The 23,718-nt window shown below is 30.7% G+C and overlaps 1 protein-coding gene across 1 annotated transcript; it reads right to left on the bottom strand.

Moving 5' to 3' along the window:
• Window positions 1–703: 703 nt before the first annotated feature.
• Window positions 704–22,244, bottom strand: LOC130613005 (HORMA domain-containing protein 1-like). The gene is made up of 30 exons (XM_057434330.1): window positions 22,100–22,244; window positions 20,400–20,433; window positions 18,896–18,939; window positions 18,742–18,764; window positions 17,656–17,699; window positions 17,517–17,580; window positions 17,405–17,441; window positions 16,195–16,215; window positions 16,033–16,059; window positions 14,981–15,007; window positions 14,823–14,860; window positions 14,221–14,289; window positions 14,096–14,136; window positions 13,417–13,458; window positions 13,195–13,229; window positions 10,431–10,499; window positions 10,259–10,324; window positions 9,602–9,706; window positions 9,294–9,503; window positions 8,781–8,829; window positions 8,425–8,475; window positions 7,266–7,381; window positions 6,200–6,316; window positions 5,640–5,705; window positions 5,422–5,503; window positions 3,431–3,512; window positions 3,212–3,296; window positions 2,333–2,386; window positions 1,570–1,632; window positions 704–977 (listed from the first exon to the last, which is right to left on the bottom strand). Exons 1-30 carry the CDS (start codon window positions 22,142–22,144, stop codon window positions 885–887), a joined length of 1,899 nt encoding a protein of 632 aa, XP_057290313.1. The 5' UTR covers window positions 22,145–22,244; the 3' UTR covers window positions 704–884.
• Window positions 22,245–23,718: the final 1,474 nt, after the last annotated feature.

The raw sequence follows: 23,718 nt of genomic DNA, 5'->3' as shown, positions 1-23,718 counted from the left end.
AAAATTTTTCACTTTGAACAGTGACGCACTCTCAGATTGATATAAATAATGTTATGGAGTTTTAAAGAGTCTTTCAGAATGCAAGAAGAGAAAATGAATTAAGTTTAATCCTTTTAGCGTGTTTATTTGCCTTGATTCTCTTTTTGGTTGAGTCCCAGTTGCATTGTCTGTCTTCCTTTTTCATTTCGGGCGTAGTGTTGAAGAATAAAGAAGATTCTTCTAAAGAAGTGTTTTGTAGTTGCTTGTAAAATTATCTAGTTTCTCGTCTAGTTACCAGTTTAGCAACTAAAAAAGTTACTTAGACAAAAGATTGTGAGATATTTTTTTGTACGGTTCTATCATTTGCAGATCGTCAAAAGCCACTCATTCCTAACTAGACAAGAATCTACCACAACTTAATACAAGAAACAAAAGATTTCCAAAAAAAAATATGATGTCATCTATTAGTTAAACGATTATATAATTCATCGTACATACGAAAACTCAAACAATTTAATTAATTTATATACAATTACAATTTATATGAATCAAAAATATAAATAATCATCATAAAGTTAACACTTCTTAAGAACTTCAAGCAACCATAAGTAGAACAATAGATAACTCCGAATTAACAAACTTCTTCGCGCTACGCAGTGTAGTCGAGACGTAAAACGATAAATATTTACGGAAAATTTTTCGTAAAATGGACAATATTACTTATACCAACTATGACGTCAGAAGGCGTATAAGAAAACAAGACGCATCTTATTTTTCAAAAAATGTAATTATTATTTCAACATTTTTAAAGAATCAAAACTTACGCAGAGATTTAAACGGAATCGACTCGATAAATAAATAAATGAATAACATGCTATCTTCATGTTACGTTGTCATAGTGACGTTCACACACACATTGGTTCAGCGGATACACTCGTCTTTCTGCGTTTACGCGATGAGGGACTGTTTTGACTATCAGAAACGTCAAATCTTAAATCCTAGAGAAAAAAATTCAATTGAAATTTAGCACTAATAAACGATCTAATAAAATGAGAAATCGCTGAGTCATAGTTATAATGAAAACTTCTGCTAGAAGTAGTTCGGCCCGGGACTCATATTCAGTTGCGCCTAAACCAAAGTTAAACAATACTCGATGTTCACTTAAAATGACAGCTGCAAGTAGGAACAGCCGGATTTCTGTAGATTTTTCAAGGGCTTACAACCTCTTCCCCAGTATTGTCACAAGTTACCGTAAGTTGTATTGTAAAACAAATACAGGATGCCTGCTTGCTTAAAATACATTTTTTTTAATTTCTTGAATCGAAAAATTGACCTAATTAATAGTGAATACAATTTGGTACATACGCGCATAAGAATTAGAAAAGACATAACACTTCGGCTTATTCCACTGTTAAGTAATCTAAAACTATAAAACAAAAACAAAAATCTCTTCACTATTTATCTATCTTTATAAATGTCCAATTTTCTAGACTGAACGGATACCGTGCATAATTAGCTTTACACATGTCCAAGCAGTTTACATGATCACCATACGAGTTTTGTGTGTAAAGTTTATAGAGAAGTATATACCTTGTTATGAATGGACACAGCCTCTCCCCCAGATTTCCTCTTCGATCCTTTGCCTTTTGCACCCTTTTTAAAAATATATGGTATTATTAATATTAAGTAGCATTGTTAATTTTAAAATTATTCAACTAATAAAACTCTACCCTAAACTAAGCAATTGGTTGCGTGAGTCACTTCAGCACAAGATTTTTATATGCAACCTTGTTGCTTAAAAAACTGTTTATAAGCTACTGTACTAAAATCTACAAGATTTCTGATCAATTTTAGTAGAAGCAATAATTTAGCTAAGCTTTGCAGGGTTTACATTGAGTTTGTCATTGTTTAGCTTCCTTCAGTTTATACTCATAATAGCTATATTTTTTCCGATTTAAAACCGAAATAAATTATTTAGCTTGGGTATAAAGCAAAAACTTGAAATTATATCGAACCAAGGTAGATGAACAACGGATTGGAGTTGATAATTTTCAATTTTTTTATTTCCCATTATTATCAAATTTAAGGCATTCAAATGGGTGAAAAAAATTATTAAGAAGAAGAATTAGAAGGAAAAAAGTCAGGCAGGCCGGGCTACTTCTCCTGTTCCACATAGATCTCATTTTTTAAGAAAAACCTTGTTTACTTGACGTGTTATTTTGAGAAGGATTTCCTGATTTTATTTCTCATCAAATCATAAAGCCTAAATTACCTTAAGGTCTATTTTACATTGATGAAAATATAGTATTAAGGGTGGATTTCAACTGCAATAAAAATTGCAAATCAGTGTTACCTTATTTAAAGTAATCTGCATATTGGAAGCTTTCTCCGTCATGATACTGAGCTCCTAATTGAAAACAAGACAACCTTAGTGGTTTAACATCCAGCCTAAGTAAAACCTGGATATATTTAAGGACAAAAGTATAAAATATTTAAACATGCTAGCAGGTGGGCAACTAAAAAACCGTGCAAGTAACTATTAAGTAAAACAGCCGCGGCAAAAAAGGTCCCCTGGCCCGAATGGGGTCTATACTAAATAATAACAATTGTGTCAGCTTGCTTTCACCGTCGCTGTCTTTCTGTAGCTGCTAACAAAAAACCCAAAGCACAACATTGGACTACCATTTTTGTGTGTAACCTGATTGGGAGTTCGATCTAACTATTTTCGTCACTAACTGAGCTGAATTAAGTACGCATATCGCTGCATTGTTGTAAGTTAAACATTTTCCTGAATGTTTCTGTCACGTGAAGGGCATACGCGCGTTAACGTAACCCAAGTGCGTTATAAATAGAGATGGAATCGCAATTGCAAGTTACAATATTTATACATTGTTGACCCCTGGTATAAGACCCCTGGTATAAACTCTTTGCAAAGGGTTACGACATGAATGGACAGATTCAAAATGAAATCATACTAACAGTCACGAAATGCTAGGTTTGGTTAGAAGCGTATCAAATTTAACAAAATAACGACCAAGAGGGAGGGAGGGGTGAGCACGTATCTGAATCGAACATGTCCCAACCTTTCTATACCAGAGGGTTTGTATTTCTTATTTCTTCCCTAGCCTGTTTTCTATTAACCCTGATAGAATATAAAAAAATGGCATGCTTTAGAAACTGTTAGCAAACAAGCAAACAAACAAACAAAACAAATGAAATTTAACACACGTACCTCGGTCTGTTCATTGTGCGAATTGTAAAAATATGTATGAAATCCTCGTTCCGCGATGTCTTTCTTCTGCACAAGTTTTCCAAATCTTATAAAAAAGACAAGGTTTTCGATCAGAAATATTTTCACTAGACATTAAAGTAACGGTTTACTTTAAAAAAGGAAGATGAATTGGTAGATCAAACATTACTAAAGGCAATTTGAAGTTTTACTTATTCTTACCGCTTTGCTTTTCCTCCAGGCTTAACAAAACCTTCAGCCTCCAATCTTTTTAACAGAGATGTAGCAACAGCAAGCGGGACGCCTAAATGCAATGATACCTGAAGATAACACAACTAATTGTTTTAGACAAATAACAGTCAAAGGAATAACATTTTTATTCTTCGACCTTGTGAATTAACCTAACAGTTTTTATGATAGGTACAAAGCTAGGACTTCCCCCCATTTCTAATTCCTTGTTCCCTTTAACATTTCAAATAATTTCAACAAAGACCCCATACGCAGAGCCCTTGTTGATAGCAGTTTTATTAGAAACTGAAGGGGTTTTTTCTGGGTAAATAATTTCGTTAATAACAACTTAATTTAAATTTAAATTTTCACTCCATTTAATTTGAAATTATAACTTAACAAAATCTGTAAATATTATCGGTTAAAAGAACTCCAGTTCAAAAAACCTTTTTTTCGTAGCCCCCTCTTTCTCTATGCATGGAACCAATTACGTTACTTTATGCTGATTCAGGATAGGGTTTACTGCATGAACCAAACTAGGGTGGGCATCAGAATTTTTAAAAAAATCACAACAATTTCAGGACACTATTATTTCTTAAGAAGGTGGTAAATATCAAATTACACTTTTCAGGTCACTTTTAGCTAACGTGAGATGGTTGCATATCAAAATTCTGAATATTAATACAATGCTAAAACCAGCCTTAAAATGTCACATTTAAGGAATCCAAGAACCGTTTGTCATGCTACTAAAATTACTTACAAGATTTTTACATCAAAGAAGGAATGTAATTAACTTATTTACTTCAGGCAGTGCTTTAGTAAAAAGACGATTATGATAAAAACAAACATACAATTTTTTGAATTATTCAGCTGACCTACACTTGTTTTATTATTTGGTTAGTAAATTTAATTTAGCATAGTGGTAAATACTCTGAACTAAAACAATGTAAAAAAGGTTTATGGATGGTACAATTGAGAACAAATTCGAGTTGTTTTACTCCTTATAATATCACTAATGAAAACATCAATACAATTCGAAATTGACGGATAACCGTTGCTAGAGTGGGGTTTTTAGTCAGATTTTAAATTAAGAAATTAAAGCTTTTTTGATTTTATTTAACAGATATTGATGCTACAAATAAGAACAAATAGGAAGATTCATGACACTAGAGTGAAATTGAAGGGCACATAAGTATAAAACTATGTGGTTTATTTTTGCATGAAGATATAAATAAAAAAAATTAAAACACAATGGACTAATTCAAACAATTATTATTAGTATAACTTGAGGATTTTATTTTTCTGAGAAATCTAAATAATTTCGTGGAAACGTGGATGGTGGCTAATTCTTTAAGTTTCACAACCGTTTACCACCGTTTATATCGAATCATAAGAAACTAATATAAAAACAGAAATAGGGGTCTCGATTTGTCTGCCTAACAAAAACTCTCTGACTCTTTCAAGACTAATTTACCTTCGCTTTGCAAAAAATCAATGGAAAACAATGGTAAGAAGTTTCTTATAGTAAAGCACAAATTTTAAAGCAAAAAACCTAAAACATTTTTAACAGCTTAAGCGACCTGAACAAAACTATGTAAGAGGCGTAGTAGCTACCTAAACAGGTTACAAACCAAACATAAACTCAGAAGTAGCCTGAAATTTTTAATGATTCTTTAGGTAGATATTATTATTTTTATTTTTCTAATTAAAGTGTAATGAATCTTAACATTTACGTTCGGGTTTCACACTCTAAGTTTCTCGTCAAACAATAAAACAGGAACAAATATCGCGGATTTTGTTAAGAATTTTTTTTCTTACTTATTGTCTATAATAAACAGTGGTAATGTAAATAAAGACAGTGTTGAAATTTTCCATTTTGTAAAAATTAATACCTGTAAAAATAAAGTAAATTTTCTATTTGCGAAATAAATCTCCGAAAAACATGTCATGTTTGGGGTGGAAGAAACTAAATATACAACTCCTACCCAGTCTTTTTGACAAATTAGAAGCAAGGATGCGAGTTGTTTCCAAAACAGAGAGTAGAGTGCGGCGCCATAAGCAATCAGCCTGAAAGAAACAATTCAAATTATGTTTTAAAGTATAAATCTCGTAATTTTTAAAGAAAAAAGAAGAAAAATAAACCCTATCTACAACCTAATTCTACTTAAATAAATAAAACAAAAATAAAAAAAATTAGACATACCCTGATTTTATTCGCATCTTCTATTTTTGCAAGATTTTGATCGGTGCATTGATACTCATCTGAATTCTAAACAAGAAACAGAGCAGTTTTAAAACCACGTCTTCATTTACTATTTTTATCTCCACTAAATCGTTGAGAGTGCAGTAGAAAAAAATACAAAAATTCTAACTGCGATTTCCGATGCTAAAGTGTAACAAAAAAGCTCAGGCCTGGATATTTTGAATTATCGGATACACCCATTTTTCAAAATTCGGACTCTAGATAAACTTTGTTTCTATTCGTTGTAACAAGGAGCTTTAACTTTCGCATAAATTTTGACATAGCTAAAACAGTAATAGTTGTGAAATCTCAGCAGCCGGAGCCAAAAACCACTCAAAGTTACAAAAAAAGGGAAAAATCTCATGAAGACCACAAGGCCTATTTATTAATCACATTCTCCATGGGTGGTTTAAAAACAACGAGAGATAATAATAAAAAAAATCTACAGATATAAGTTATTGTAAAATTAAAGATTATCAGGTACAGCCAAATGGTAAGATACAATAAGAAGATTAATTTACTTGTGTGCATTCGACACAGTAATGTGTTTCTGGAGCTTCTTCAGGTTTAATGATACCAAAACAAGTTGCGTGTTGCCACGTGTTGCAGGCTGCACATAAAATCATCAGACCATCATCCTGAAATGAAAAGTTTCAGCTAATTCTTTGCAATATATATATATATATATATATATATATAGGTATAACGTATTTTACGAGTCCTGTCCGTGAAAACTCTTATAATATAAGATATGGCATACTCCAGCATACTATATATTGCTCGAGCGTAGCAGAAATGATGATATTTCGTGCGTTCCTCAAACTAATATTTCCCATTTCATTAAACCTCAGATAACATGAACATTTGCAAAATCACGACAGCTAATTTCCTCTTGTAACTCAAACGTTCTCGACGAAAAAGAAGTTAGAATAATGCTACACCTCAAATCTGGCAAGTTTTTTTGTAATTTAACACAACTGATATCGAACAAGATATTTAATTCGTGCAGTTAAGGTTTTAAAGGAGCTGGTCAAATTGCAAGTGAAATTCTGTGTTTATACCGATATAACAGATGTTAATTATTTGAGAATTTAAAGAAAAAATAAAATAGACCTGATCGCAAACGATCACAAGATTCAAACCAAAGTTATAAGTTTAAGTTAGGGTTTAGTGTAAAGTTGATGCCTTAATAAGGAAAACATAAAAAATAATCTCGACTCGATCAATGTTTTAATTTAACTTGAATTTGGCTTAACAGGAAGTTTGCTTGACTGCAAATTCGAAGTGTTGATTTACAGCATGTTTTCGCTAAAAATTGTGTCGAACAATCTAAAGTGGGGATTTGTACACGATAGTTGTAAGGACAAGAACCCTTTAAAAACTGTGTTCGCCTGTTCCCAAAACTCAAGTTACCAAGAATTTATAGGAATTTCATTTTTACTTCTTTTCCTTTTAAAAAACTTTGACTAATGTTTATTGTTACAAAATATTATATGCAAAGACAGCTAGCTAAGCTTCAGGAAGTGACCTATTTTTCGATGAATTTGGCTGAAATAATAGCCGTAAGGGGAAAATATATTAGAGTACCTCATTCACACCACAAGGACATTTCTTCACCGTTTCTTCTTGTTCGTCATCAGGAATAACCGAAGAAGCTGGAGTTGAAACTCTCGTATTTGACTGCTTTGATTGTTTGGGTACATCTAGGTGAAGTAAAAATTACGAGTTTTAAAATAGAAAGCGATAGGAATAATTCAAATGAGTGCTGCTTGGAATTCTTAACAATATATCAGAATCCGTTGCACCACAATCCTAACTTGAATTTACAGCGTGAGAACTGAACAATTCACTACTTAAATTTGGAGTGGGTTGTTTTAAGACTTTACTTTATAATATTAACGTAATTAACTGGGGAAGTTCTGTAATTGTTTTAACCATCATGCAAAGCATTTTTCTTCTTGATATCTTTAAAATTCCTGTCTAGAATCGTATTCCTCAAAATAGTGATTTTTGAATGAAAAGAAAATTTCACGGAATCTCGCGATTAAAGGCAAAATATAATAATTATATGGAGGTTAAGTTAGACTTTAAAATGGTGTCCCACGATTAATAATTTTGTAAAAAAAATTTTATCCATAAAATTATTCCAACCCCACCACGTAGTTTATCGGATTTTACTTGTTATTAGAAATAAAAAGGACTTATAGTGTACTAAAAAAATTTGGAGCTATTGTAGTTGTCTTAAGTTTATTACAGCGAATCGCTAATTTCACTTAAATTTCGCGGGAAATATTTTCGCGAGATGCCAGCTTTAGTTAAATATTAATAAAAATATTTTAATTGACCAATTTTTGCAGGGTAAACTTTCGTGTTTTAATTTAAGTATCTTACTTACAAGTAATTAAAAGAGAAAGAAATTGTTCATTTTAAGAAAGATTGAGAATTCGAAAAGAATCAAACCACTTAAGAAAAAAATCAGTGACATCTCCAAACTCTGTTAGTGTTGTGACAGTGGAAAAGATTATCAGTAAAAAGCTCAGGGACATTGATATAATGACCATTAAGTTATTTTTTTGTGTGAAAAAACCCAGGTTAATGGTTGATATAAAACTTGAAATATATAAGTTCCATTTCTACTCTTCACTCTAGGTGGGTGTACGTCCTATTTAAAGTGACCCTAACCCTAATTTCATGAAGCTGTTACTACAATAGGTTAAACTCAGATTTCATTTTAAGATCCTCTTACCGTCTTCCATATTTAGACTTGTATTTTCGACGTCTTCCACGTGAATATTCACTGCAATAAAAACACGATAGGTAAGAGTTTAGTGGTCCATGTACTTAGGTATAAAAATACTATTATGTCTCAAGCATACAATACTCAATTTACAGGGTTCCCACGCGTTATCCAAACAATCTTTTTAGGATATTTAGGAGAAATTGGAAAGAATTTTAGCTATTTTTTTAGGAGTTTTTTGACAAAAATGAACTTGCAAATAATAAAAAATTTTTTGGATTAGTATAAATAGTTATTGCAAGTTTTAGATAACCGGTCAAGCTTTTCGCCTTAAAATGCTTTTAAAAAAGTTAGGCACTACTTACTCTCCGGTTCTTTGTTTTCCTTGTTCTCCTTATCCACATCAGCTTCCGGCTAAATATAATATAACTTAATTTCAAATTTATAATATTGTTTGTTCGGTTCTTTTTTTTTAAATACAATTGGTTGAGCCAGGAGTTATATAAAATTTGATAATTTAAGCAAGCTTCTGTTGAAAATGTTTCTTAATTTTCCTTCTTTCATCCAGAAAAATCCTGTATATACAATGTATTACAGGATTGGTGACTTTTGAATACATTTGAATAACATTTGCTATGTTTCTACGTGTTTTTCTCATGTTTGTTGGAGATTTTATCATTCTGCTTATAATCTTTTTGACGATGTTTCTTATAAAATGTTTCTTAGAAAAACGCACCACTTATAATATGAATCAAAGTAACTTTTCTTTTCAACTAGAAGATGGTATTTAAAAAACAGTCAATTACCAACTCTTCGAAATTGCTATTCTCTTCTGCTCCTAAGCATACAAACGTTTTTCTCATTACAAAAAGACATACGTTGTAAAGACTTTCAACATCCTCGTTTGCGGTGTTAAAAACTTCTTCATCGGGAACTCTAGCTTCTTCAGTTTCTTCATGATTTTCCTCTACGTCTTCGTTTTCACGTTGCTCTTGCAAGTCATGGTTTTGTGTTTTGATACGAAGTTTAAGGCTAAAAAGGAAATTTAAGGCTAAAAAAGAAATTATAATAGTTACAATTCTGCTTACCTAAATTGTAAAAAGAACTCGTAGGTAGGTTAAAACTAGTGATGCATCTAATCTATATCCCATTGAATCCATCTACAATAAGAAAGAAATGTTGGCACCTGAGCGCAATGTCCGTCGCCACAAGTTGTAATTTTGGCTATTTCTATATTACATTTACATACTTTGAACTTCTCAAAATTAATTTGTACAATGTTCACAGCGGACTTAGTATCATAGGTTATTTAAGCTGTGCTTATATAACCTAAATATTGTTGCTGACACCAGCATGGCCCGTTTTTAACATTTGGCACTTTGTGGCACCTGACATGGATTAGAAAAGTGCTTAAAAACTGACACGGTGCCGATTTTTTTTTCACTTAATGCAGATCCTATTAAACTCATCTAGGTCCTGTTGAGTCCATCTAGATCCGATTGTTAAATCATTCAAGATCTCATTGTTGAATCCATCTAGATCTCATTGAATCTATCTAGTTCCCATTGTTAAATCCATCTAGATCTCATTAAATCCATCGAGATCCCATTGAATCCAAATAGATTCCATTGAATAACGCGAAGAATAGTCAACGTAAACTTACGAGTGAAATTGCTGAAACAAAAAGTAAAATGCAAACAAATTATTAAGTTTACAACAAACAATAATAATTTCCACAAAAAACATGACATCAAGGCTTGGTTTGAACACTTATTCCACTAACAATGCATTATTTAATTTGCACTCATATAGCTGACAGTTGAATTTTATACAAACATCAGACTTTTTCTGCCCTTTTCGATCTAATTTTAAAACTCCCAGACCTTTTTAGGTTGTCTGGGTTATTGACCTAAATAAACACTCAATTAAAATGTCTCAATGTTGCAAGTGAATAGATTTATTCGAGACATTACACGTGACTTTCATTGTCAGTATGTTACAAATTAGTCACTCACTGTAGCAACATCACCAACTTTAATGTTGATTGGCTCATCTTTGAAGAAAAAACTGTCGCAGTTATAATCCTAAGATGTATTTAGAAGTTGCAAGTAGTGCAAAAATGTCGTTATAGATTCCATAAGTAGTAGGATTAACAACAATGTTTACAACAAGTGTTTTACAAAAAAAATATTCTAAGTTATTACATACAAATCTATGCAACGAAGGTCTTAATGATAATATTCTTTAAGCACAAATACTTCCACAAATATACCAGAAGATTTTCAAGAGCCAGTATGAGTGGACCAGGTGCTAATAGCAATTTTTCCTTTTATTTTGAGATGTGATCAATTTAATAAGATTAAAAAAATAGGTCTTAGATGGAAATTTGTTTTTTTTTGCAATTTTGTTTGCCTCTAGGCCACACAAGTTCCTTTTTAATTTTTGTTAGTGTGTTCTATCAATTTTGAAAAAAAAAATTAGGTGGAAAGGAGGTATAATTTTAAAATTTTAGATTAGTAATGCAAAAGATATCGTCCTTTAAAAAGTCACTAGTGTTTCTGGGGGGCATAAAAAGTACCTGGAATTTCATCTAAGGGGTAGTGATTTCCAAATTAAACCAAACTCTTTAGATTCAGTATGTATTATCAGTTTATTTTCACAGTATATTAACGAATACTAACAGTATGACTTTTGTTTGTATTTACTCACCTTGGAATAATTTATTTTATATTTGCTATTTACAAAAATATCAAACAAGGTTGAAAATTCTTTGAACTTGGTCAAGTTATTGGTTACATAATTTCAGCAATTTTGACTTCGCATGGTACGTTTTTTAGTGCATGTACCAATATTTGCAAACCACCTTGTTATGCCCAGAATTCACTTTATGCTCATTATTTCACAAGAGCGCATAAAAGTAACAATCAAATCAAATTGTTAATTTTTCACAGGGTTTTTTTAGGACAAGTTTTAAAAGAAACGAAGTAGTCTACATAGCGTTTTTAAATATTTATCTGGTTCCATGGGGTATTTTAAGAAGAAAAATGCACTACGCCCTGCATTCCACCATTGGTATCAGATTCAGTATATCTTTAGGATAGGTTACCCTAAACTTAAAGTAATACCTCCTTTCTGTATAATTCTTGGTGTAGATTATTGTAAATTTTCAGGGCGTTATACCTCGGGCATTTCTTATTTATTAATATTTTCATGTTGTTTTTTACCACTACCGTGTTAAGGAGCCTATCATTCAAAATATGCCTTGGTTCTAAACTTAAAAAAAATATGTTCATGAAGTGCACTGAAAATGTCTCAAAAACCATCAAAGGCAGATTTTAAAACTTCTTACTTTCAGGACAATTGATTAATAAATTTTACGACATTTGCAAAAAAAAAAAAAAAAAAAAAAAAAACAGCCCTGGGAAGGGGGAGGGGGATTCAAGAAAATCATAAAATCTATAACTCATTAACTATCAGGGGGTTCAGGGGGTTAAGAATTGAAAGTACAATTTTTTTAATTTTTTTCAAAATTGAGAGCTAATCTTCCTTTGCAGAATATCACATGAATTTCTATGTTTTATCTTGTAGGGTACCTAATGGACTCCTGAAATCAATTTACCTTTTTACAGAAAATTAAGGAATCGTTAAATTAACGTGGTTTCCCCCCTGCATTTAGAGAAAATGTTACAAACACAACAACTAAGGAGGTTTAAATTGACCCAGAGAAAGATGTAACAACAATCAAAGTCGATCTAAAATAAATTGTCCCCACTCAAACTCATCCACGCAAAATTGATGACAAGGATCTATTACTACTTTATAAATTAAGGGCGTGAAACAATTCTAAAGGCTGGAAGGCATCTGGGGTGGTTGACACCATTTAAGAAGGCATGAGTGATGAAGTGATTGATTTCAATCCTTGTATTTAAAGAGAAAATAGCAGAAATTAAACAAGAAATACTTTTCAAGAAATAATTTCTTCGAAAAATTTCCCCATAACTGCATTAATTTCATGCAACAAAAAACTTTTTTTGGAAAAGAGCAGTAATTTTATGTTCAAAAAATGCATATCCTCGACAAACTGGGTTAATTATTGTGCGTTAATTTTCTGAGTTATTACTAAAGTGATTCATTGATTTCATGTAATAAGGTACTTTGCCTTTTTAACTTAGCGCTCAATCCAGAAAAGCAAGGCAAAATTTGCACATCTGTTCTTTGAAGCAGTATTGTACCAAGACCTCTTTAAAAATTTTTTGAACAAAGTTTTTTCATTATTGCCAAGATAGTAGTTTGTATTACCACTGAATTTGGGTCCTCAAAACCATTTACCCTTTAGAAATAAGTCTCTAAAAATATCCAAAAATTGAAGAAGATAGGTAACGATTCTGAAACAACACTCAAAATATCTAATAAGACAGATAAAAATGCCCTCTTTTAATAAGGTCTTTTAGGTCTCTTAACTAACTGTTTCTCACAAAATATTTCACTGACATATATTTTAGGGGATACTGGACTGTCAGAGTAAATGAGCTGAACAACATGCTATTTTAGCTTTTTTGCAGCACACCAGTACCTCTTATTAAAGCAATATTTATCTTAAATTAGCAGAAATATGTTTCTATAAAGCTTTTTGTACCTCATGTCCCTCTCTTAAAAGCAGTAAACATTAACAATCTCTTTAAAAGTTTTATTCCATTTATTTTTTGGGTTAGTCAGTTTAGGCACCAATAGCAGCCCACTGATACCAAAACCTCTTTGAATAAGCCGCTGGGTTCATACCTTAAATCCAGGAGGGTTGTAATCTTCTGGTGTCACTAAAATGATACGAAGACTGAGTAATATGTTGCACATAAGAAAGTTAGCTTCACAATGCATATGCACCTTTAGAGGATAAAGCTTTACTTAAAGAGATTTTCAAATACGAACCATATGCAAAAATTTTATTTTGGAAACAAGGTTGGTAAGTGGTAACTATTTTTAGTGATAAACAAAAAAGCATACCTTCATCATAATACAGTAACTTCATTGTCATCATCACATCGTCTGCAATAAAAAAAAATGTTACTTCGCCACGTGGATTTACAATTTTTAAAACGTAGAAATTATCTTCAGGAAAGAAATTTCGTGACCCGAAATTTTTGTAGAACTTTTTTCACGAATCAAGGGTCCATAAATTGCGAATTTTGCGAAAGAAATTTTTGCAAATTGAAATTGAAAGGCATATTTCGTTAGGAAATCGTTCTTCTTCTTTTAAACATTGAATTTGGAATTTCTGAAAATTAAAGGAAAGTATGTCAGGAAGCTATAATTGTAATTACTTTTTGCAATACGTATCTTTTATTTATAAGGTAGGCAGCAACAGAATGCAAAAACAAGTGAAAATCTAATTAAAACACTTGGATAGTTTGTGTCTTCTGTTTTTTTTCAATTGGGGTGCATTTTTATGTGTGTTATTATGTTTTGGGCACAAAATCAATTTCTAGTTGGTAAAGTTAATGACACTGAGATCACGTTTTGAGGGGGATGGAGGGGTTGCCCTGTTTCAGGTCAAAGACTTTCGATGAATAAAATTTAAATACAATGAAGTAGAAAAGTCCTTTCAATATTTCCGCAAAATTTTTATAAATATATGTTAATCAAATTTGCGATATGAATGCCTTTTAAACATGGTTTCTCTTACCTGGTAAGGGATTCAAAGTCTGACTAAGCAACACAATCGTCCTGCAAAAAGAATTATAAATAAAAAAATCATTATAATTCTCGCAAGAAAGACATAACATTTACAACTACTAAAAAAGGTCAAACCTTAATAAACGTATGGTTGCCTTTTTTGTTTCTTTATCAGATTTAGCATTAGTTATTCTAGTCCCATTCCTATAAAGAGATATTTCAAAGATATCTAAAATTCAGCATGAAACAATGCAAAATTGTGATTGTTAAAAAAAATTATAAACACAAGATTTTATTCAAGATCAAATAAAACATATTTCCCCAGATTTACAACATTATTATATTTGTGATTTAAGAGAAAGTCGCTAATACAAAAACGTCTCAAAATCATTAACTGCACTTTTTTATCAAAGCTAAATTTATATCCTGAAGGTATTAAATCTATTAAACCACGCACATGACCATATTAGGCTATAAACCCTACCTGACCAACAACATTTTAAAATATGAAGTACTTAACTGCATTTAAAGAAATGTAGCAAATCAGAGAAGTTAGGAAACTCATTAAACAACCTAAAATCTCATTAAGCAAGTAAAAAAGCAGACACAGGCAATAAGTTTAAAATAGCATCAAATAGAGTAAATCAAAATTACAACTATTTTTTCACTCAAAAAAAATGTAGGAAAAAAACAATATCATTTCGAACAGGGTAATGATGACAAAGCTCTGAGTTTACCTGTAAATATCAACACCACCACCATCTCCATAAGCAAACTAAAGAGGAAAAGTTGCATACTAATGTTCCTTTTTTTAACGCACAACAATTCCACTCACATTTCATACAAACATACAAATAAGTAACTGAATGTGTAAAAACTGACTAAATTTTCTAACCTTGAAAGAATATTGCTCAATAACAGTCTAAAATAATAAAATTTGTATTTTGAGTAAAAGAAAAAATTAAATAAAAAATAAAAAATAAAACCATAAATATTTACGCAATTATTTTTTTCAGCATTTTTTATTCATTTTCGCTGTAAAGCCCATGCCGCTTTAAGAAACTTGCTGTTTTTTAACAAGCAAGATTTAAACTAATTTGTTTAGTTAGCAAAGTAATCAACATTTCTGTAAAACCCTTTACCTGACTTTTCCTGACCAATGTTAGCCTGATAGTCCCTTCCATGCTTTTTATGCCAAATACACTTTTTTTTTTGGCTCTCCAGTGTTCCTCTGAACCCTTTTTCTATGCTTAAATACACATTTTATTATATCAATTTTTAAAAACTTTAATTCATTTAATTCCACCTACTTTACTAAAAAGCACAAGAATAGCTTGCTGCTTGCTTTTTTATTTAAAAGATTTAAAATTTATTTATAGAATTTCAAGCTTTGCGTAAAAACTGCAGCACATCAGCAAGTTAGGCAGCATTGTTGTAGCTTTATGTTGTGAAACTTTTACCTTATTGTGCTTTTACTGAAGTTACAAAATTGACTCATTTCCAAAACAACCCTATTGATATGTCACAGAAGATAACATGTTCTACATTTTATGGGTGTGTGTTCTACTCACTGTAAACAATTACGATGAATAGTAAGGAAACATGTTGGAATATTAAAAATAAATACTTTAATTCTTAAAATTATTTTACATTTTCTACTGTCACGACTAATTTAAACTGTGGTAGTGTTTGAGTCTTGTTGACTTACACTGGGTGAGCATTAGGGAAAAGAATAAACAGAATTTTTTAAAAGAATTTATGCTATTGCCAACTTTTGCCTCTCACCCATTAAGAGACGTGCTAAAGCCATTAAAATAAAATAATAGCTGTTATATAAGTTACATTGACATATCCTATAACAGCTAATACAGGATTGACTGTTAAGGTTTATAGATTATAAAATTTCTTCTAGTGTAGTATTTCATATTTTCGCTGTAAAACACTTACATCCGGATCCTCTGGGTCTTCATATATCTAGAAAAAGAAAACAAGATATACAACCTGGCAAAATTTTATGTCAAAAGAAGCAAGCCAGACAATGTCTCCCTTGTGTTCATGTAACCGGTTAAACTTTGTTCTGGGTACCTATCTAAAAAATGTACTACTTACTCCAACCAACACAGCTCTTAGCTGAAAAATAAATAAATAAATAAATTAAAACATGATAACTGTGCAGTTACAGGGATTGGCATTTTTTCTTTCTTGTATATACCACCACTGTAACTTTTATTCTTAGTATGCCTGTTAGAGAAGACTTGTTCAGATATAGAACTCAACTAAAGTTAGTTTAATCATTTACACTTTAACACAACAATATTACTTTAAGGCAAGAAATTTTTGGAGTTTTGCGGTTGGATCCAAAAAACAGCAAAATTAAAATGCCGTGAAAATACATTTTTGGCCAACCGCGAAATTAAATTGCATGAAATTTTTGCTAGGCCAAATAATCAGTATGGAGTCAAGCATTTGCTGAATTCACAGAATAATTGTTATGATAACGAAAAAAAGTTCGGTACAAAAATAGATGCATCAAATTCTTTGTGTTTATATCTGTGTGACTAATTTTGACACATGCAAAGTAAAAAAATCTGTATTGCGAAATTAAAATGCCACAAATTTCTTGATTATGCTTCACTGCGAAAAAATTTCTAGTCTTGAAGTACAATGCATGATGCAACATTATTTATTTTTTAAAATCTCCATCACTAATACTTTTTTTATAGTTTAAACAAAACATGAGAAAGTTCCATGTTAATTTCGAATATTGTTTATAAAAATAAAACAAAAAATAATGGGAAATCATCTATAACGCAAACAACATTTATACTTGTGTATTTCATCTCAAATAAAATTAATGATTCCAGAATTTTAATTAAATTTTAGTTAATTTTTTTTGTAACCTCCTTGATAAAAGTCTTTAAACATTAATTGCTTGATTGGCAACAATGTTGTTTAAGTTGTTTTTAAACATGGCCTGACACCCAACTTTTTTTGGATAGTTACTGCAATGGATTTTGGCTTGATTTAAAAAATTACATAAAATGTGCTAAAGAAAGTTTGAAGAAATAATCTGAGAATATTTAGTATGTGTGCCTTGGATCAACATACAAGTATGGTGTTAATAACAATAAAATAAGTCAACATAATTGTAATCATTTAAATCACTTTCTGTATGCACACCATATAAACAAGCCATTTGTCAACCCTGGCATTTTATATCAATCATGTAAATCATGGACCATGTAACAAGTAAAAAAATGCAAAGAGAAAACATTCTTCAAAAGAAATATTATCCCCGAGTTTACACTACTTTACTTACATATTTCTTTTCCAAAGCATCAAAACAGCCTCTAATCCTAGGTAACAAAAAGATAAATAATTTGTAAATAATAATAATATTAAAAGGCGTTGTGTTAAATTTAACCACTTACCACTGTATTACTCTACATGCTTCAGGACAAGTACTATCATCCCTTAAAATTTTTAAGTTAACATCTAGATACAAACAAAATGCAATTAATTTTGCAAGAAATAATGAATGAATTAAAATAAATATGAATAAAAATTAACCTTCTAAACATCTGTCTCCAAAGGCATTTTCAGGAAACAGTGCCCTAAAATAGAGTTAATATATTTAGATAATTAAAGTATCTAATACCCTCTTAGTCCAAGTTTGATCGAAAGTACCAATATGTTCTCAGAAAACAGTGCGTTAATCTCAACAAAAATGACGTAAATTTTTATTGACAATGCACAATAGAATCCAAACACCATAATCAATCATCTTCAATAACTCTTATACTGGTAAGTTATAGTCAACTGTTGAACTGTTTTATTTAGTTATGATCATCAAACACCCAAAACTACCCGAGTCATTCTTTCAACCAACCTAAACCAAACAAACATGATAAACAAGCTTGAAACGAGTGAAAGATCTCAAACTTTGTGGTAACTTCTAACCTTTAAGATATATTTAATTTTCCTTGACATGGAACATTAGTTTACGATTTCTTGTGATGTATTCCTAAAACCTCAGTGAGTTATAATGGCCAAGACTTTCTAAACTCAAGTTCTATATTACTGTGAATCAGCATTTTAATAAGCTCTTCAGATTTGTTTCATAGTTTGGAAAAATTTTAGCAACATGTTACAAACAAGACAAGCAATTACGTTATCTCTTCTTTAAACTTAAGAAAAAATTTTCAAGTTCTGATTGAAATAATAGCTTTTTTGTGTTTTGAGAAGTCTAAAAACTGTGCAAAGGTAGCTAACAACATCTTCTGTATTTCAACATATACATATGTTGGTTTTGAATGTATATATACACAGATGTGTACAGGGAGAAAAAAGAAATATTCAGAATTTTAAAGTGCCTAAAATGAAGTTCATATAAAAATTCAACTACACTCAAGTTAATGATTTTCTAGATGTATCATTACACAGAGATAACAAAACAAAAAGAAGAGTTTAAACACACAGTCCATGAAAGGAATTGCTCCATATTCTAATGAAAAAATCAACACTAACAAAAATCTATTGAAACATTACGAAATGAACAAACAATGACTGATGCTTGATGTCTGATTCATACAGAAAACTACTCTAAAGCTAAAGTAGAGCTATATATACTAGACTAACATAAAAGCTTATTTTCACCTGAGATAACTGATACTTGAAACCTAAAATGTAACATAAAGCTGATAAATAAACCAAGTACATATTTTACTTTGCTATACATACCACATACAAACTATATTCTACGTTCTTAAGCATATATATGCAAGAAATGGTATAAATTGTTAGCATTTACCGCAACTGCAAGTAGTTTCTTTACAAACAATGTTGATTGAGTTTCTAAATGAAAGTAATACATAATTCTGTTATAAAATATCATCAAAATTGTCTTGTGTAAAATTGCGTGTTAAATCTTGGGGAAATCCCCACACTAGATAACTTTATCCTAAAATCAGACGCTTTGTAGGATTTATATACCACAAATCTTAAAATTTAATTGATTTAGTTCTATCATGTTATTTAAAGTTTCTGAACATGTTTTCCAGTTTTTACAAAATTCTCATAAAAAATCCCAAAAAACTGGAAAATCTGATTTTCTCAGATTTTCAGGTAAATCCAAAGATACTGGGAAATCTGATAATTCCTGTGTTCAAAATTTACAGAATGATTTCCTTTGACTCTTATAGGCTAAGTAAAATTGATCTTCTGGTTAGTGTTTCCATATGAACCTTATTTGCCAGCACATGAGTGGTTTATAGTTCAATTCCAACATATCTTTCTCTTTGCTCATGCAATTTGACCCCAAAATAGTATCTCTTTAATTTAAATTCTAACTTCTTGCAGTAGAGGGCCTCACATTTTCATGGAAAATTCTGTCAGTGCCATGAATATTTTCCCACAATAAGAATTGCAGACCAATATTAGCCAAAACGATTGATAAATAAAGATGGAAGATTTTAAAAAAAATCTATAAAAAACCTCACACATTTGCAATTTTTCCTCATTTAAGTACATGCATAAATTTTGGGCATCACAGGCCCAGGAGAAAAACTTTCCTTGGCATTGTTATCGTCAGGTTTTTTGTACTGTTCAACACAGAACAAACATACTGAACTACTAATGATCATTAAAAATCAAAAAACTTTTGAACAGATATAAAATGTATCATTTCAGGTAAAAATTCATTTAATGACATCATTTGGATTGGAAATTGTCTAACACATTCCTATATGCTCTTTTTCATCTGTCTTTTATCATTCATATAGTATTAAAATTTCTCATTGTTGATGACCTTGTTTCTTGGAAGTGGGGTGGAGAGCTAGTAATTTCAACGAAAACTAGACAATTTTTTTTATTAATAAACTAACCTTCATTACAATTTAAAAAATTAACATTCATGCAAAAATATTCCCAGTTGATCCCAAAATTGAATTTCTGCTAATTTTACAAATTTAAATTTGTATCATTTTTTAAATTGAAAAATGAGAAGGATATGTGTGAATACTGGAAGAGAAACTGAAAACAACACGTGTTTCCTTTTGAAACTTTAGAATTCTAAGTTTAAATAACATGGGAAATAAAGGGTAACATTTTATAAATCAAAGGAACAGCTATTATCCTGTTTTAAACAGGTAATGCCTATAAAACGTTCCCTATCATACAGATGCATTTTTAAACCAAAATATCATAATAATTTTCTTTTTTTTGTATCTAAAAATCAAACAAACCCACGCCTTTAAAATTTACTTTTGATCAACTTGGTTGTTATATGTCAGATTTAGATAAATACAAATTCATACCTGTCACTTGCTCATTGGGAAATATGGAAGACCACTAAAAAAAAGACATGAATTATTTACCAATTAATATTGGGGTAGCTTTTCCCTGCCCATATTTGGTTCAAAACCTAAAGCATTTCATTAATTCTATACATTATACACAGAACCTTTACAGAAAAATAAATTTAAGATTAAAAGCAGTGACAAAAATAGATGTTCCATATAGCATATCCTAAAAAACTCCTAACACTTCATATTATAAGTACTTAAAGTAATAATCATGAGTCATAAATTTTTTTTATTAAATAAAAGTAATATTTAAATTATACTCAAAATTTCGGTTTCGGTGATATATAATATACCTAAGTGCTTCTTTTCATGAATTAGATTTTTTTAGCCTTTTTGTCTCACAAATAACTGAATTTCAGCAATTTTTAAATGAAACAATTAAAATCATAAAAGAAAAAGGGTTTTTTTCTGTAATCTTTTATTTACTATTGAATCTAATACTGAAATATCTAGAATATGTACAAAGAATAGAAATCAAAAGTAAAAAGCCTTATTTGTACTTAAAAAATAAAATATAAGCTATATTTTTGACAAAACTGCAAATGAAACATTTATCTATAAATTTGAAAGTTTGAATTAAGTTTAAATGGCCACTAAATAGTTTTTTTTTTGAGTTAAGAGGCATGTTTTATGCTTTTTCTATTACTACATTAGTTCCTTTAGCATGTTCAGCAAAAAAATTATCCAGTTGTTTAATCACAATCAAAATTTTCCGTTACAACGTAGCGAAAACTATTGAGCAACCCTGGGCTTCACATAGTTAAATTTTTAAAAAATTTTCTTGTGCTTTTTATAGCCTTCAGGGGACTTGCAATAGAAAGCTATTTAAATACTACTGGTCAGGACAGTTCCTCGGACTACTAAAGATTCTCCGTCACAACGTACAAAAACTCCTACATGTCATTTTGACAGCTAGATGATAATTGATGCTACCATTTTTATCTGTAAGCTAAATTGATGAGAAAATACTGCAGAGAATTTAAGGTTGTCTATATCAATAAAATGAAGTGCCTTTAAATTATTTTTATAGCAATCATAGAGATGCAATAAATTATTTTTCGTTACGTCATGGCGGTAAACATATGTTGACAAGACTTTCTTTGGCCAGAGAAGACTTGAAGCTTAAATTAGTTATACTTACTTGTTTCTAGAACCAATGAAGCTTTATTATTTATCAGTTTCAAGCTATTGTATTGTTTAATTGCCCAAAAATGAAACTCAAATACAGCCAAACAGGTAAAAATTGCCGAAAAACTGCTGTAAGACAAATAATTTTTTTTCAGGGTTTTGAACATTCAATACTCAAAACATATACATGGCTTTGGATGATATAACTTATCTTACCTCAGTGTGGTGGGAAAGAAAATTATGGAATTGTTTATATATGCTCTGGAACATAATTTCTGCATCTGCATTAATGCTTTAACAAGACAAGCTTATGCTCTACTTGATTTGATTCTATTTGATTTTTGATCCCTGAAACATGCTACCTATCAACATCATTTTTCCATTATTCTGAGAACTTCATTTGTCCTCAGTTTTTACAACTTTTGTTAAGGAGCTTTTTAGGATATGCTCATTGCTTTAGTACTTAAAAATGTAAAGTTGAAAATCTACCAGTTTAAGTAGACAAAAGGCAATTAATATTATACCTGGCCTTGCTTTGCTTGAGAACGTACTTGTTGCGATGTTGACATTGTAATAAAAACAGAGAATGTTAAATTTCAATTGGAATGTTTTTAATTATGCAAATCTAAAAAAAAACTGCGTATGCAGAAAAAGAATATTAAAAGTCAAGTCAAATTTCGAGGGATAGGCCATTTTATAGGCCATTGATAAATACTAAAAATAGTATCAATTTTGGCACATGTTGTCCTCAATTTTTTATATTAAATGAAAAAGCAGTTATTCGAAAAAGACATTTAAACAGAGAATTACTTTTTATATTGCTATATGTGCTTATCAAGAGGATTTGTAACCTCAAAACACCATATACACTAGTAAATAAAATTTATGCTTTACCATTTGTGGCGCCGTAGATTAGTGGTTATAGCTCTTGTACGTTGTGCGGGAGACCGGGGTTCGATTCCTCTTGACGGCGATTCAACATGGGCGAGTGAATGTTACCATAGCCCCGGTTAACCCAAGCCATGTGAGGGAAATTGGGAAGATGGCACACTGTGTGGGCCGTTGGATGTTGCCGGGAGTTGTCTAGTAGAGCGCGGGCTCTAATTGGGTCTGTGTAGCTCAAAATGAGCATTAAATACTCTAGGACTCTCCATCTACGCCATGGCCCCTCCTGGAAATAATAGACAGGGTATATCCCTCGATATTTGTGAGGCTAGCCATGTAAAATATGCACATCTATCTATCTACCATTATTTCTGATGAAAAAACTAGAAAATCAAATATGCTATCAGCAGCCAAGCTAGGGAAGAAAAGAGTTAGAGAATAAAAGAAAAGTTACATTATACATTTTTAGCATGCCCAAATAGCAGAAAACAAATATTGTGTTTTATGACTTTAAGCTTAACTACAGTCTGAAAAACTTAATTGTATTATTCGGATGAGATTGGAAAAACTTAATTAAAAGTTATTATGGTAAGAGCATAATCCTAAAGCATAGCCAAAAAATTTTTGGAACGAGCAAACAAGTGTCATTTGGCAAAAAAAATATATGTTAATCAATTTACCTTTATAATATCTATGCACTAATAAAGTTTGAATGCACATCTCTTAACAGGTCTAAAATTACTGATGACAGAAATTGTCAAAATTACTTAATTATAACATCATAATTCATGCAGCATAATTAAATCTGAAATTCTTTAAATGTGAATATCCTGAGAACGAACAGAGCTTTTTAAAAAATTTAAAAAGTATTTTTAACCAACATTTTATACATTGCGTTTCCTTTTCATTAGCCGAAGGTATACCTGATGTAATTATATTTACGAAAAGCTTCGTTCTTAAATTTAACAAATACATATGTTTAAACATGTTGTATTAGTCACTTTTGTCCAACTAATAATTTTGTTCTTTTTTGAAGTTTGAAATCCCTCAGACTACATAATTTTAAGAATAAATTTTATTCAAAACCAGTATAATGATTGGTTTTCAGATCAAGGCAGATATTAAAATCTTCTCCAAACTTTCTGATTTGAAATATTTACACGCTGGTTGGATCCAAAATTTGTATAATCACATGCAAAACAAAAAAGATATCATGGTTGAAGGTCTTGAAGAAAATGTTTTCGAAAGAGTAGAAAAT

Source organism: Hydractinia symbiolongicarpus, chromosome 10, assembly GCF_029227915.1.
Source record: "Hydractinia symbiolongicarpus strain clone_291-10 chromosome 10, HSymV2.1, whole genome shotgun sequence".
Taxonomy (NCBI): Eukaryota; Metazoa; Cnidaria; class Hydrozoa; order Anthoathecata; family Hydractiniidae; genus Hydractinia; species Hydractinia symbiolongicarpus.
This window is presented reverse-complemented; position numbering and strand designations above follow the sequence as displayed.